General features: G+C 45.4%; 1 protein-coding gene across 15 annotated transcripts in view; it reads left to right on the top strand.

The window, feature by feature from the left end:
• Positions 1 to 14,224, top strand: part of Ablim1 (actin binding LIM protein 1) — a 291,033-nt gene that overhangs the window by 190,393 nt on the left and 86,416 nt on the right. For all 15 annotated transcript variants that reach the window (XM_063244792.1, XM_063244794.1, XM_063244793.1 and 12 more), the window contains exons 5-6: positions 1,868 to 1,994; positions 3,407 to 3,500. In XM_063244792.1, the coding sequence (XP_063100862.1) occupies positions 1,868 to 1,994; positions 3,407 to 3,500 (221 nt within the window). The remainder of the gene's footprint in view (positions 1 to 1,867; positions 1,995 to 3,406; positions 3,501 to 14,224) is intronic.

The following is a 14,224-nucleotide window of genomic DNA, read 5'->3' as shown; positions in this document are numbered from 1 at the left end:
ACATATTAGGCTATATACACACCTTTTTAAAAATGCTTACTTTGTGACCATCTAATATATACTTAGCTTATGAGCTATATTTTAAGAAATTCTAATCTGTGATATGCAAAACTTACATTTTTACCTTTATACATACATAGTTAATACTTATCTTGTATGCTCATGGTTCAAAGAAAATTCAGACAATGCAAAATATGTCAAGTGAAAAATGAAGTCCTCCTCCACAGAGGGAATTAAGAATTTTTATGTTCCTATTCTGGGCACACAAAACATACATACCCTTTACTATTTTTTCCATGAATGAGCTTATGCCACAAGTACTGTTTTACAGCTTGCTTTTCACACTTGATCTATTTTGGATATCTTTCCATGTCTGCACACAAACCTACCTCATTCTTTTTAGTGGCACAGAGTATTCCATTATTGCCTGTGCTGTGATTAATTTAGCCAGTCATCAACGATAGCCAGATGGTCATTTTCAGTTCCTGTTGTTGCAGAAATGCTGCAAGGAGCACAGGCGCGCATGTGTACACACACACACCCATGAAATTTCTAGGTCTAAAAGAGTGTTCACACCCACCAACCAAGATCATCAGAAACACACGTAGAGTCCAAAGAAAAAGTCAGGCTTACTTAACGAGCTGCCCCTGGGAGAAAAGCCAGAAAATGGTGAGCCTGCTGTGTGGGTGGAGTGTAGGGAGGGTTTTCATGATTTGGGCTCATCTGGACCCCCTCAGAGAGGCCCCAGAGAGCAGGAACAGGGGTACCTTGGCTGACCTTAAGAAGTAGGAGCAGATGGGGCGCTCAGGTCTCATCAGCTTCTGTGGGAACAATGAATTAAAGTCTGGCTCCTAAGGTCTCGGTAGAAGAGGAACATTCATGGATGTGGTCAGAAGAGGGGGATGTTTAGTCACATTGTGAGCTCACAGCCACTGTGTGGCCCTGCCTGCGCACTGCTCTTTTCCATGAGTGTGTGTGTTGTGTACATAGCTGGGGACATTATGATCATATGATCTGGGAGGGCTGGCTTCTGTTTTCTTAGGTGCCTAGATTTTGAATTTTTTTAGAGGCTGAGCTTTCCACATAACTTACATCCATTGACATGCATCAGGTTTTAATAATTTACTCAACTTCTCTTATGATTTATTTAATACTCAGAAAAATAATGGCACTATAATAGCAAACATTTATAGGGCCACTTGCTGTGCTATATCCATTATCTCACTGAATCCTCCAGAGGTTGAGATGGATCTAAGTAACCTTCCTGCCTCCTCGACCAGGCTGAGAGAGGGCAAGTGACTCTCTTGGGTCACTCAGTTAAAGAATAAGGAGTGGAGCTGGGTGCGGGACAGGATAATTCCAGTGCCCATACTCTACCAGAAGGAGCACTTTCTTCTCTGTTTCTTGGGAGCCAGCCAGGAATAATTTAAAATTAAGGAATTAGAAGCATTTAACTGAGGATTAAAAATCTCTGGAAAGACTGGCTTAGGTTGATAAGCAAGTAGAGTCCCATTTAGAAAAATCAGATCCACAAGCAGCAGTCCAGGAATTGCATATGTTGTGCTGAGTAAGGCAGCCAGTGTGCTGTGCCCAGCTGCACACACAAGCCTCAGTCAACAAGGGCCTAAGAGCACTGTCTTAGAATCACAGCAGGTAAGGGACGTCTGTCCTCGTGGATCACTGGGAACAAGCAGATCCTGCACTGTGTGGAGATGTGTGCCGGGAAAGGTCCTGTGCAGGGCAAGGGAATGGAATGGAATGAAATGGTGTCTGAGTACCTGGTGATTGGGGGTAAGGGAGGCCGCGCTGTGGGGCTGGCATTAGCAAAGGGCACCTGCAGTAAGGGCTGCCTGCTGCTGTCTTCCAGACTGTGCTGGCTGCGGAAGAGACATCAAGAATGGGCAGGCACTGCTGGCGTTGGACAAGCAGTGGCACTTGGGCTGCTTCAAATGCAAGTCTTGCGGGAAGGTCCTCACTGGCGAGTACATCAGCAAGTAAGATGGCTGAGGGCACGGGAGTCCTTGCAGTGGGAATGGACCATGGTGGCTGCCCACCCACCTCGCCTGTTGAAATGCATTCACGTCCCCAAGTACTATTGCTATAAAACCTTTAAAAATTTTATTCTATTTTTGTTATAATCTGGCTGAGATACCCCTAATAAAATACTAATAATTGCCTAACTTAATAATCATTAAAGTTGACATAATTATACACCCTTTGCTGTAACCAAATAAGCATTAACTTCCCTTTTGCTGTTTTTTCCGCTATGTGAAAATAGTAAACCTTTCACCTCCAGGAGGACAATTTTTGCAGGCCCCCTCAAAATATCCAAGGTGTGGGCACTGGGCCCCATAAGCTAGTGTGTAAGACAGCCTGCCAGGGCTTCGTGAGCGAGCTAGAGCGTGCTCGTGGGTGATTGCTGGAGTTAAGTGAGCAAGCAGAGTTTGGGCAGTTTTTTGTTTTCGTTTTCAATGCACCCTGGCTGTAAAGAAGATTACCCTGTTCTACATCTATTTCTCCAAATACATGAAATCAGCTAATTTTTTTTTTCTGGTACCAGGGATTGAACTCATGACTGAGTGCTTGCAAGGCAGGCGCTTAAGCCGCTGAGCTAAATCCCCAGCCCCGAAATCACCTGTTTTTAACAGTTAATGAATTTGATTTAAATATATAGAGAGACAAACCAAAAAGGAGCTCGGGTCCCTTAGCCTAGAAACTGAACTTCATGGTAGCTCTAGGGTCAAGCCAATATTAGAAAAAAATCAATGGCTCCACCGATGACTGCAACGGCCCCCAAAGTAAGATGAAAACATGTCGCCTGTAAGCTGTGCAGTGTAGGCATCTTGGCTGTCTGGAGTGCTGCTTCCTAACTTTTCCACACTATTAACATGTGGGAAATGACATTTTTTATTGTGCTCTGAAGCAAATGGAAATCACTGAGCCAAAAACAATGCTGGAACTTCAGAGCTAAAGAGAGACTGTGTCTGGAGGCTTCCAGGAAGCTCTGTCAGGCCAGGGAGCCAAGTCCAAGAAAAGGGTATGGGCGAGAAGCCCACTGGAGCTCCTCGGGCGAATGCACACAGCCTGCATCTGAGCCAAGCTGGCCCACGTCAAAGGGGCTGATGCTGGCTTTTCCAGTAGTTAGTCCTAAGACCACCAAGGAACCAGCAGTGGTAACCATGTGGCTTTTGGGCTGATCTGTGTGTCCTGAGGACTCCTGCTCACTCTAACTGTCCCTGTGGTCTGTGGTTTTGACTGTGTCTGACCATGTCACCAGACATTTGGATGTTGGAGAAAGGAGAAATAAACTCTACTCTTCTGTGGAACAGCTCAGAGAAATCTGGTTTTGGTGTCTTCCCCCATCCACCGCTGCCTCTTCTCAGGAGCTGGCTGTTTTGTCTTGCAGGGATGGTGCCCCATACTGTGAAAAGGACTACCAGGGGCTCTTTGGAGTGAAGTGTGAAGCCTGTCACCAGTTTATCACAGGGAAAGTCTTGGAGGTAAGTGAATGATGGGCTCTCCCAAGCCACTAGACCATTTTCCTCAGAGGCCCTCAGGAACACATAAGAGGAGGCCTGTTTGTCACCAGTGAGGAAGAAAAGACTGCGAATAGTCATAGGGAGCTTGTGTCTCCAGTTTTTACCAAATGCTCGTGTGCAAATTGGAATGATGGAGAATTTGAAGGGAAAAAAGAATGACAAAGGCTATATTGGGAATTAAGTAGGGTATTTTTACTTTTAGAAGTTAGAAGAGGGCGTGTGTCCGTATGTACATATGTGTGTGATGGTTACAGACCCAGCGTGCAGAAGCTCAGAACCAGAGCTAAGAGAGGAAGAGTGAGTGAAAGGTAGAGGCGTAGACATCCCCACCCTTTGAAACCACATCCTGTGTGACCCAAAGCGTGCCGTATCTCCTGTGAAGTTCGGGGTGACTGCTGTGAGTCAAAGTTCCTGCTTTCTCAGCAGCCCTCACCGTGCCTGGCTCTGGCTCCCCTTGAGGACAAGGCTGTTGCACCAGATTCTGGGGTGAGTCCAGAGGAGTCAATGCGTCACTCTTCACAGGCCTGTGGGGTGTCAGAATCTGGAGGAAAAGTAAAGACACCTCCCACATTCCAGGGTGGAGCATGTGTGCTGAGCAGGCCAGCAGCTGGCGTGACAGTGCTGCACCAACCAGTGACTGTCGCGGGGTTGTCAGGCATCAGGGCATAAATCCACATGGCTACATCCAGATTTTCAAAGATAGTGTGTTTCAGGGACATGGGATGTTTATAGCCGAGGGGGTTCCTAAGGTGCTTCTATCCATGCCTATGGGATTTTACAAAGGACAATGTAGCCTCCTAAAGCCGACATACACTCTTCCCATGCTGGCCAATGCTGAGATCGAGTGTATAAGGAAGTGACTGTGATCAGATGCAGCTCCACTTAGCAGGGAAAGAAGGTTCTGGAAGGTGAGGAGCACCTGCAGAGGCTCAGTGACAGACAGTGTGCAGCATGTGCAAGAATGGGCAGTGGGCTGGGCAGCAGGAGAGTTGAGAAGGGGGGCTGTGGGCCACATTCCATAGGCTGGCTTTGTCCTAAGAGGGGTGGACAGCCATCAAAGTGAGGTAGTGGGAGTGTCCTGGGATTGCATCAGGCTATTGTGCAAAGCCTGATGGGAGTACTCAAGCATGTGTGTCCATGTGTTCCTAGCAATGAAGCGAGGAAGCCACGCAAGTGCCCAGAAATGAACATATGGATAAATAAAAAGTGGCACAGCCACAAGGGAGTATTTGCAGAGATGCTTGTCACAATGTGGACCAGCCTTGGAAACACACTAAGTGAGAGAGTCCAGGTAACAGGTGGGGGAACACCAGCCACTGCACTTTGAGTGTGGTTGTGGTAGGACCACTCAAACTTCAAGCCCCACAAGCAATGTGACCGTTTGTGTAGATAAACCCGTAGAAACAGAAGACAGCCCGACTGTTGCGTGTGGCTAGGGAAAAGGGAAATGGAGAATGCTTAATGGATTCAGGGTCTTTTTGGAGTGATACAGATATTTTGGAGCCAGAGAGAAGAGGTGCTTAAACACCATGGAGAATGTGCTAACTCCCACTTCATGGTCCCCTGTACAGTGGTTACTGTCAGGCCATGTAGATTTCACTGGTTGTTTGCTTAAAACACTGGGAGGGGATGAGGGTGCAGAGAGGAAGGAGAGTGGGTGGGGCCGCCTCTTGTGGGGAGGCGTATGCCGACTGGTCCTGCTCTCTTTTGATGACTAAGCCCAGCTGATTCACATGTCAGTGTGTGACACCAACCAGAGCCCACGTGTGACAAGGGCACACACACACACACACACACACACACACACACACACACACACACACAGAGTGAGGGGCAGAACTTCTCATGGCCTCTCCAGTGAGGCAGAATCCTCCTGGGGTTCTAGATAAGGTGAAACACATCCCCAGGAAAACTATTGGAGAAGGGGATGTGACCCACCAAAGGGTGTTCTGAAGTCTGAATGGTCAGGTCACAGTGCTCAGAGTGCGCTGGTTGGTGTTCCTTTGCCTGTCACCCAAGTCTCACCTCTCCCATAGAACCCCAGAGAGCGCATCCTGAGGTGCCTGACTGAGCCCCAACAGAATTTCCCCTGCAGTTCCCAAATGTGGTCTGTATATGACAGAAACAAACCTGTTGAGTTGAGAGCAATTAGAACAACAACAAAGGGCCAGGGATTTAGCTCAGTGACACAAGCGCCTGCCTGGCAAGTGCAAGCTCATGAGTTCGATCCCCAATACCACTAAAAAAAAAAAACCAAAATAATAATAACAATAAGTTTACAACAATATCAAACACTAGCACCATTTCCCAGGTAGTCAAGCAGAGGAAGAAAGGCAGGAAGATCCTGGGCACAACCCCTGAATTTGAGGTTGCAGTGTTGGCAGAAGGTACAGATTGGAACAGTGTCTCCTCAGTCTACATGTGGAAATGTGTTTCCCAAGAAGAACTGGGATGCAGAGGCCTGGATGTATGTGTCTATGTGTTGATTACCTTCAGATTTAGTTCGACAGCTTCAAGAAGAAGTAATCTAAAATGAAGCTGGATCTAAGAATATGCCATATTAAAGAAACATCTGCTTACTCTGTTTTCTCCCTCGAGGCCTAAGCAGTTCTGTGTTCACTGGGGCTGAAGATGCCTTTTCCAAAACTGGCTTCAGGTTTCAGGGAAGGCCAGTTGTGGGGTTCAAGGCTTGGCGACTTTCCGGGCAGTGCTGTCAAAGTTGGACCATCTGGGAGCAGTTTGCACATGCTCAGTCTCAGATTCAGGGTCCACCCAGGTGCTGATCTAGAACAGTGTCCCGCAGGGTCAGCACAAGGCATGTGACTACTTGTGAGTCAGCTGGGTTTGGTCATCGGGCGTAATCAGAGCTGAGTTCCACATTATCCCTTGCTCTCTGGCCTGTGGTTGGTGAACCATTCTGATTGCAGATTTGTTGTAAATCTGCAATCCTTTACTGTATCTTTTTCCACCCATAGAGATTATAAGAGAATCTGCTATAATGGAGGTGCTTTAAAACAGTAGAAGTTTGTATGCTTTCCATTCCTGAGTATAGGTATCCAAAATTAAGTTGTCAGCAGGGCTGTGCAGCCTCCAAAGGACTGGAGGAGGGGCTTCCCTGCCTTCTGCACTTCTGGTGCAGTTCCTTGAGCCACTGAATTCCAGTCCTATCTGTACCCACACATGCCACCTTTTCTATGTCATCTCCTCTGTCCATCCTTTTGCCTTTCTCATAGAAAGACATATGTAACTAGATGTAGGGCCCACTCTGATCATCCAGGATGGCCTCATTTTAAGATTGTTAGCTTGATCACATCTTCAAGGACCCTTTTCCCAAATAACTTAGTCCCAGAGATAGTTATGGGCACCCTATGGAGAGGAAGAGTTTACCATTCAACCTGCTCTGGGAAACCAGGAATTCACACATGGATTGGCCTGTGGGGATCCACAGCTCCTGTGGGGTTTTAATTTAATGCTCAATAGCATCAGAGTCCTGGTAGCACTTCTCTGGTTGTGGTTTCGCATAAGGTCCCACCAGTCACTGGAGCAGGCTTGGAGCAGGAGAAAAGGCACAGAGTGGTGATGAAGAGGGTGGTCTCCAAATGTGGCTGTGTCCAGGTGCAACTGGACCCAGGAGCTGCTGCCTGCCTGATTCCCAAATGTTTTGGGCAGGTCCTGCAGCCTCCGTGACCTGTGACTTCCTAAGCTCCATCCTGCTCTCCTCTCTGTCTTTGCTTAGTAGTTGTAGACCCACACCTCTGGCAGCCTGCAGTGGGTTTGAGGGTGTCTGCAGACCGAGTGGCCTAGTGAGAGGGCTCCAGCTGATGGGGAACCATGGATCTGCTCTTGGCTCTGGAATTCACCCATTGGGGGACCTTGGACAAGTCTCTCAATTTCTTTGAGCCTCAATTTTCCTCTCCTTAATTACAAACATTAAAAATACAGATGTAAACCCAAGACTTTGCTCCTGAAGTCTCTGGCTGGAAGGATCTGAGTTCTGTGGGTCTCTTATCTTGGATGCAAGGGGTCAGAGCCAACCGACCTATTTTGGGGGGTGGGGTACACACGAACCTGTGCTTGCCAAGTAGGCACTTGTGCTGCTGAGCTAAACCCCCAGCCCTCTATTTTTCTGGAGATGTTTTCTGCAAACTCATGTAAAGCCCAGCATATAGCAAACACTCAAATTGTGACTTTATTATCACCCTTTGCTTGCAGTTTTCTTTTCAATAGCAAGATTCTCTTTTTAGAGAACTCTTACTATAAAGAACATATCTTTAAAAGTTTCTGCTAAATTGACCAATAAATTCAGGTGTATTCTTTAGATGTTTACAACTTGCCTCCTAATTAAGATGTGCAGGAGCGAGTTAGTGTGCAGTACTGCAGTTTGCTGATCCCCTCCTGCCCCCTCCTTTAAGCACCTCTGAAACAATTCTCCTACCCTTTTTTCCTCCTCCTCCTCTTTCCTCAGCTCCCTCTGCTGTAGAAGCCTCAAGAGACTTCCAATTAGGTCACGGATGGCAGTGGCTATGGAGCATTCCTGTGGGACAGGTGTCCCATCTTCGGTGGGGGCCCGAGGAGATAGATTCCTACACCAGCAAATTTGCTTTCCTGAGAACACAGTGTTACTTGCCAGCTTCATAAAGATACAACCACAAACCAGTTCTGTGAAGACAGCACTAGAAAGGGATGGGAGGAGCAAATATCAAACTGAAAACAGAAGTCTTAAGACTAAAGGAAAAGGGTCTGTCCAGGGGTCCCTCCCCCAGAACTGAACTGCTCCAGCTGCAGACTGAGGGTGGCTTTATGGTCCTTCCCTCCCACTCTCTTGCACCATCCCCATTACCCCAGGGGCTCGGTGTTATCTGGCTCATTCTTTTGAGACAAATGTTCTCCCTCATTGTGCCCCTCACAGAGAGCTAGAGGTGCTTTTTCTGAGCAGGCAGCTGCCAGGCTGATTGCTGACACTTTCTCCTGTGCCCTTGTGAGGAGCCCAGCACAGGGTCACGTCTGCATTTTCACCAAGGCTAGGGGGAGATGGCAACCTTCTTCCCTTGCTTCAGCTGCACAGGCTGTCTCTTTCCCATTTTCCTGTCACCACACCCAAAGAATCAGTCAACCCTTGTGGGTGTGACTGGTCTTTCTGGAAGAGGTGGTGGCACCAGTTCTCCTGGGATGTTGTTTACTTTGACCCCTGTGGTTCCTGGAGGGGAATATGTACTGGTGTCTGTAACCCATTCCCCAAGAGAAACAGACCCTAAGAAGACCAGAGAGGTCTTCCAGACCCTTTCACGCCTTTCCATCCCTATAACAGGGCCCTGTCTGGTCTCTGCCCTTGTCTGTAAGTCAGATGGGATTTACACTTGCATCCTGCTGAATGCCTGGAGTATAGCAAATGGAATCACAACAGGATTCAACCTATTCCTTTAGCTTCATTCTCTGGAGGATTAAAAATGGATGCTCTTGTTTTATTTTGCATTTGAGCTGATTAAAAGACTGCTTTTTCATAAAGCCCAGACACAAGGGTTTATGGTGTTCCTGGGTGACTAATTTGTATCTTAAATTGGAGATCCTTGCCCCTTCCTTCCTTTTAGCACAGGTATGTTAAGCATATTCTGTTGCAATAGGCATAACAGTGAGATGGTCTTGTTTCATTTGGGCTGACTTATTATTATCTGGTGAAAGAAATAGGTTATCCCGTGGCATTTGCATGATGCACAGTCTTTTTGTCACTATTGAAGATGTAACTTGCCAGGCTGAAATAGCAACTGCTTTGTTATTGTGAATATATCCTACATGTACAAAGCAAGAATCATAGCCCGTACCTATGCATAAAGTGATTTATATTCTTCTCCTTCTCACTTAGCTTGGAACCATTCATGCTTTCTTACTACTTAACCTTGGACCCAACTGTCTTTCAGGATCATGGAAATGGAAAGAATTACAGTATCTTCACAGTGTTGATGAAGATGCTTTCTGCCCCAGCAGGCAGTGAACCACCACAATATCTGGACTTTGAAAAGTACTTTGGACATTTACAAGTGATCTCATAAATATTTAGTTCTCACAGCAGGCCCATGGAGTGGTCAAGGCCATTACAACTGACTTCCATTTATAGATGAAACCACTGAGTGCTGGGATTTCTGGAGCTAATTAGTGACAGACTGAAATTAGAAAATAGGTCTTTTGATTCTCAGAAGACAGAGGAGGGGAGAGGAGGACGGGAAGAGGGAGAGAGAGAGAGAGAAAGAAAGAGAGAGGATAAATGAATGAATATGAGAATATGCAAGCACTAGCTTTGTGATTTTCTTGACAATAACCATTGTACAAATAATCTGAGTTCTAATGTATGTTGCTGAAGGATGTAGGGGAATGAAGAAGCCCTGTCTCAGGGGCCCTGTTATATCTGTTTCAAAACAGTAGATATCTGCTGTTTCATTGGTTTACTCTTTGCTGATTCAAAGTGTCTCTGCAGATCAGTGACCTTGCTTGTGATCTGCTGCATTCCTAGGGCGTCGACCTCCTCTAACACCTGTGAGCTCTGCTAGTATTACAGACAGGCGGTGCTGTCTTATGGTAGGGAGCACATTCTCTTCACAGAGCCCTTTTCTAGGGCTCTTCACCACTCTGTGGACATTTGGGGGAGGGTACTGGGACGCAGGACTCATAGACACTGGTCACCTTTCCCCTTTTCACACAATCACTGGATGGTTTCAACTGGAGAAGTGGCTCCATTTTTTGCTTTGTTTCTGAGGGTGTCGTTATATTGCTCAGGCTGGCCTCAAACTCTTGGGCTCAAGCAATGCTCCCCTTTTAGCTCCCCGCTTAGCTGGGACTACAGGGACCTGCCACTATGCCAGCTTGAAATGGTTTCGGTTTAATATGACTTAAGCTGAAGGTGGTATAGCTACATCACAGAGCCATGGAGAGGAACGAGGTACCGATTCACAATCATTCACATTGTAAGCTTAAATTCACAATGCAACACACAGGATCCTTCTCACCTACGTCAAGTGAAAGAAGCCAGTCACAAAAGCCCCTGTATCATACAGTCCTATTTGTATGAAATATCTAGAACAAGCAAATACACAGAGACAGAAAGTGGACTAATGGTTGCCAGGGCTTGGGAGCAAGGGAGGAAACGGGAGTGACTGCTGATGGATATGGAGATCTTTGGTTGTGTGGTTTCTTTTTGTTGTTTTTTTTTTTTTTTTTTTTTTTTTTTTTTTTGCTTTTGGAGTAATGAAAATGTTCTAGAATGAGATGATGGTGGTGGCTGCACAATATATGAAAAGCCACTGATTATGTACTTTAATAGGATTTTATTTTTGATATGTAAGATATCACTTGCTTGCTCTCTGCATATATATGTATGTATATATATATATGCATGTGTACATAAACACACCTACCTATTCATCTGTGCAGATCTATAAACTTACAGAGAGTAGGTGTCATTCTGTTTCTTTCTGTCCAAAATAATACTTATCATTACCTCATAGGGCTATGGAGTTTGAAAAAAAAGTCATATAAAACCCCTGGTGTAGTTAGTAGCCAAGTTAGCTCTCTCCTCTGTATTGTCCTCTCTCAGGCAGTATAACTTTTTGGGCATAAGAACAATGGGGGAGGCACAAAATGAGAAATCAAGTCAGTTCATGGCCTAGTGAAGTGTCTGTGCTAGGTGCTTTCCCTTTGTAGCAGTTACATTTCCCTTCTTGTGCCTGGCCCCGGGGTGCTGTTGTCCGGAACTATGCCTTTGATCACAGAGTGTAACTTGATGGATGTGAAACCTTCCCAGTACTGGAAAGTGAGCTTAAATTCAACATATGGTTTATGATGCATTGGTTGTGACATTTTATTTACAAAGAATATCTTCTTAGAATATTTTTTTCCTTCTGTAAGTAACAGATTAAGAATCAGCCCAGGTGGGCAGGGTACATTAACACGATAAATGATTTAAAGAAAATGATCCCTACTGCCACCAAGCTACTCAGTTTCTTTCCCATCAACAACAGAGGAAACGTGTTGTCGGGGTAACAGAAGACTGTTCACAAGCAATAAAGATTTGGTGTTTATCCCTGCACTTCCTGTCAGCACAAATGGAAGGGCTTTCTTATCCGGAAATGGCAGTTTGAAAAGGATTTGTATTTATCTTGAGTTATGTTTGGTTTTCCATTGAACTTCAGAGAGTTGGCTCAGTTGAACTTTTTCCTACCTTGTTTGTTTCTTTGATTTTTAAATATATGATTTGATTTCACAATTTGATTTTGTTTCAGGCGTACAAAAATGTGTTAGTTTCTTGTTCAAATCAATAGTCAGCTTTTAGGCTTATTTTCTCTCTGTCTCTGTCTCCGGTGTCTGTCTGTCTGTCTCTGTCTCTGTCTCTGTCTCTGTCTCTGTCTCTCTCTCTCTCTCTCTCTCTCTCTCTCTCTCTCTCTCTCTCTCTCTCTCTCTAAGACAGGCTCTGAGGATATAGCCCAAGCTGGCCTTGAACTCCTGAGTGCTGATTCTCCTGCCTCAGCTTCCTAAGTGCTGGGATGACAAGTATGTGCCACCACTCCCTGCTCAATTTAAATATTTTTATAAAAATATTTTCCTTATAGACTAACATTATTTCAGTTTAATTATGAGGCAAAATGAATTTTGTGACTCCTCCAGAGCCGATTCTCTTTTTTTTTCTTTTATGAATTTTTTTTTTTTTTGTCTTTTTCTTTTTTATTGGTACTGGGGATCAAACTCACAACCACACACTTGCAAGGCAGGTGCTTATGCCACTGAGCTAAATTCCCAGCCCCTACGCCCATTCTCTTTTGAAAGAGCACCCCTGTTAATCTGCTTGGATCTGTCCACCTGGGCTGTGTGGGCTGGAGAGAGAGATGAACTGCTGTCTGCCCCAGCCCTCTGTGCCTTCAGTGAGCGCCTGCCGGGCATTCTGGCTGTTCCTTTGGTCATAATCCTTTTGAGCTTTCAAGTCCATGAAAACTTCTAGGAAAGGTGACTTTTCAAGCTATCTCCACTTTCTCTCAAACTTGTCTACCTCACTTCTTTCCATGAACGTTTACCTTGGGAGTGTGTGTTGAAAACCGGTATTATCTGGAGGTCAGCAGGACAGTTTCTATTCCGTGCATAGTTGCCTTGGGCTCTGCTTTGATGCCAGGTATGCCAGATGAAATAGGAGCATTTGGTGCCTTGAAATTGGGCAGTGCTGCTGGCCTCACACCACTCATACTGGTAACAACTTCCCTTCGCCCTGGTTTTACACTCGAATGTGCTCACTTCCTGGGCCTCCTGCTGTCCCACCTTGTGGTGAGTGCTGTGCCAGTTCCAGCAGATGGACCTGCTTATGGTTTGCCAGCTCATCAGGAGGAGTGAAGTTAGACCTGAGCCCTGCCCGAAGTGAGCTGGCACAGTAATTCCTTTCCTGAAAAGGACACTGGAGTACCTTTGTACACTGTTTATAAGCTATTTTAATGGCTTTGTTGCAAAATACAAAACCATAGGCATTTTGGAAACACAGAATTCAGAATATGGGAATCTTAGTGTGGCTTCCTGCTGAGGTAGGAAGAGAAAAATGGTGCATAGATACAGTGGCACAGATACAGTGAGACACAGCAGAGGTGATTCCTGCTGTCACACTTGGAGCTGAGTAATCCTGAGCAAGGTGCTTAAACTTTGAGCCTCATCATTCTCTGCTGTAAAATGGGGATAGTAAGGCTTACCTCACAAGTTTAAATCAGGTTTAAAAAAGAAAGTCACCCGAGATAGTATCTGACACACTAGGTTCAAGAAAAATTTTTTCCTATTTCCTTTACTAATAAAGGAAGAAATAAGTTTTGCAAAAGTCCAGTTCGAATGTGCTTAAAATTTCCTGCCTGAAGGAAATTTTACCCTCTGATGTGATTACATGTGATAGGATTATTTCCAAAAGATGTGAAGTATAAAACAAAAGAAGCCTTTATTCTGAGAACACGAAGAGAGATAACCGATACCCCTGACCGCTGGAGTCTGTCTTTCTCTCTGGCAGACACACGGCATGGGTGTATATAGGTAGCCTAAGCTTAGGGTAGTGCCCTAGGTCCATTAGAGATGCACAGGTATCTCATTGGCACACGTTTGGAGCCAGGGGCAGATTCCTAAGGGTGGGGGGAGATAGAGTCACAGGTAAATCTCTAGGGGTGGTGGAGGTTCCGGTTGAGGCTTTCCTGGCTACAGTGTCCCCTCTGGGCCAAAACCCTTTCAACATGTAATAACAACACAGAAGTCAACAGAAATGTCAAAACTTAGATAGGAAAATTCCTGAAATCATTTAACTTTAGACATTCACATGCGTCTGTGCCCATAAATAAAATGTACCATTGTTTTGCCAAGTGTTTTTTGTTACTTTTGTCTTTTTGAGACAGGCTCTCCCCTTGCAGTTCAGGCTGAGTGAATTCAGGTTGGCCTGGAACTCACTTGTAACCCAAGTTAACCTCAACCTCACAGCCATCCTCCCGTCTCAGCCTCCCAAGTGCTGGGATTACATGCATGCGCCACCACACCTGGCCTTTGTGTTACTTTTTACCAGGTATCTAGTAGCTGCTAAGTAAAGATGCGTTGATGAACAGTTAGTTTTCCATTATGAATTTTGCCATTGCTTTTCACCAAAAATATTACATACTCCTTTCTCACCAATCCATTAAATACCTATTCCT

This window comes from Cavia porcellus, unplaced genomic scaffold (assembly GCF_034190915.1).
Source record: "Cavia porcellus strain 051 isolate PalLab524CR breed Dunkin Hartley unplaced genomic scaffold, mCavPor4.1 scaffold_2, whole genome shotgun sequence".
In the NCBI taxonomy this organism is placed as follows: domain Eukaryota; kingdom Metazoa; phylum Chordata; class Mammalia; order Rodentia; family Caviidae; genus Cavia; species Cavia porcellus.
The sequence above is the reverse complement of the archived record's forward strand: the minus strand, read 5'-3'. Positions and strand labels throughout refer to the sequence as shown.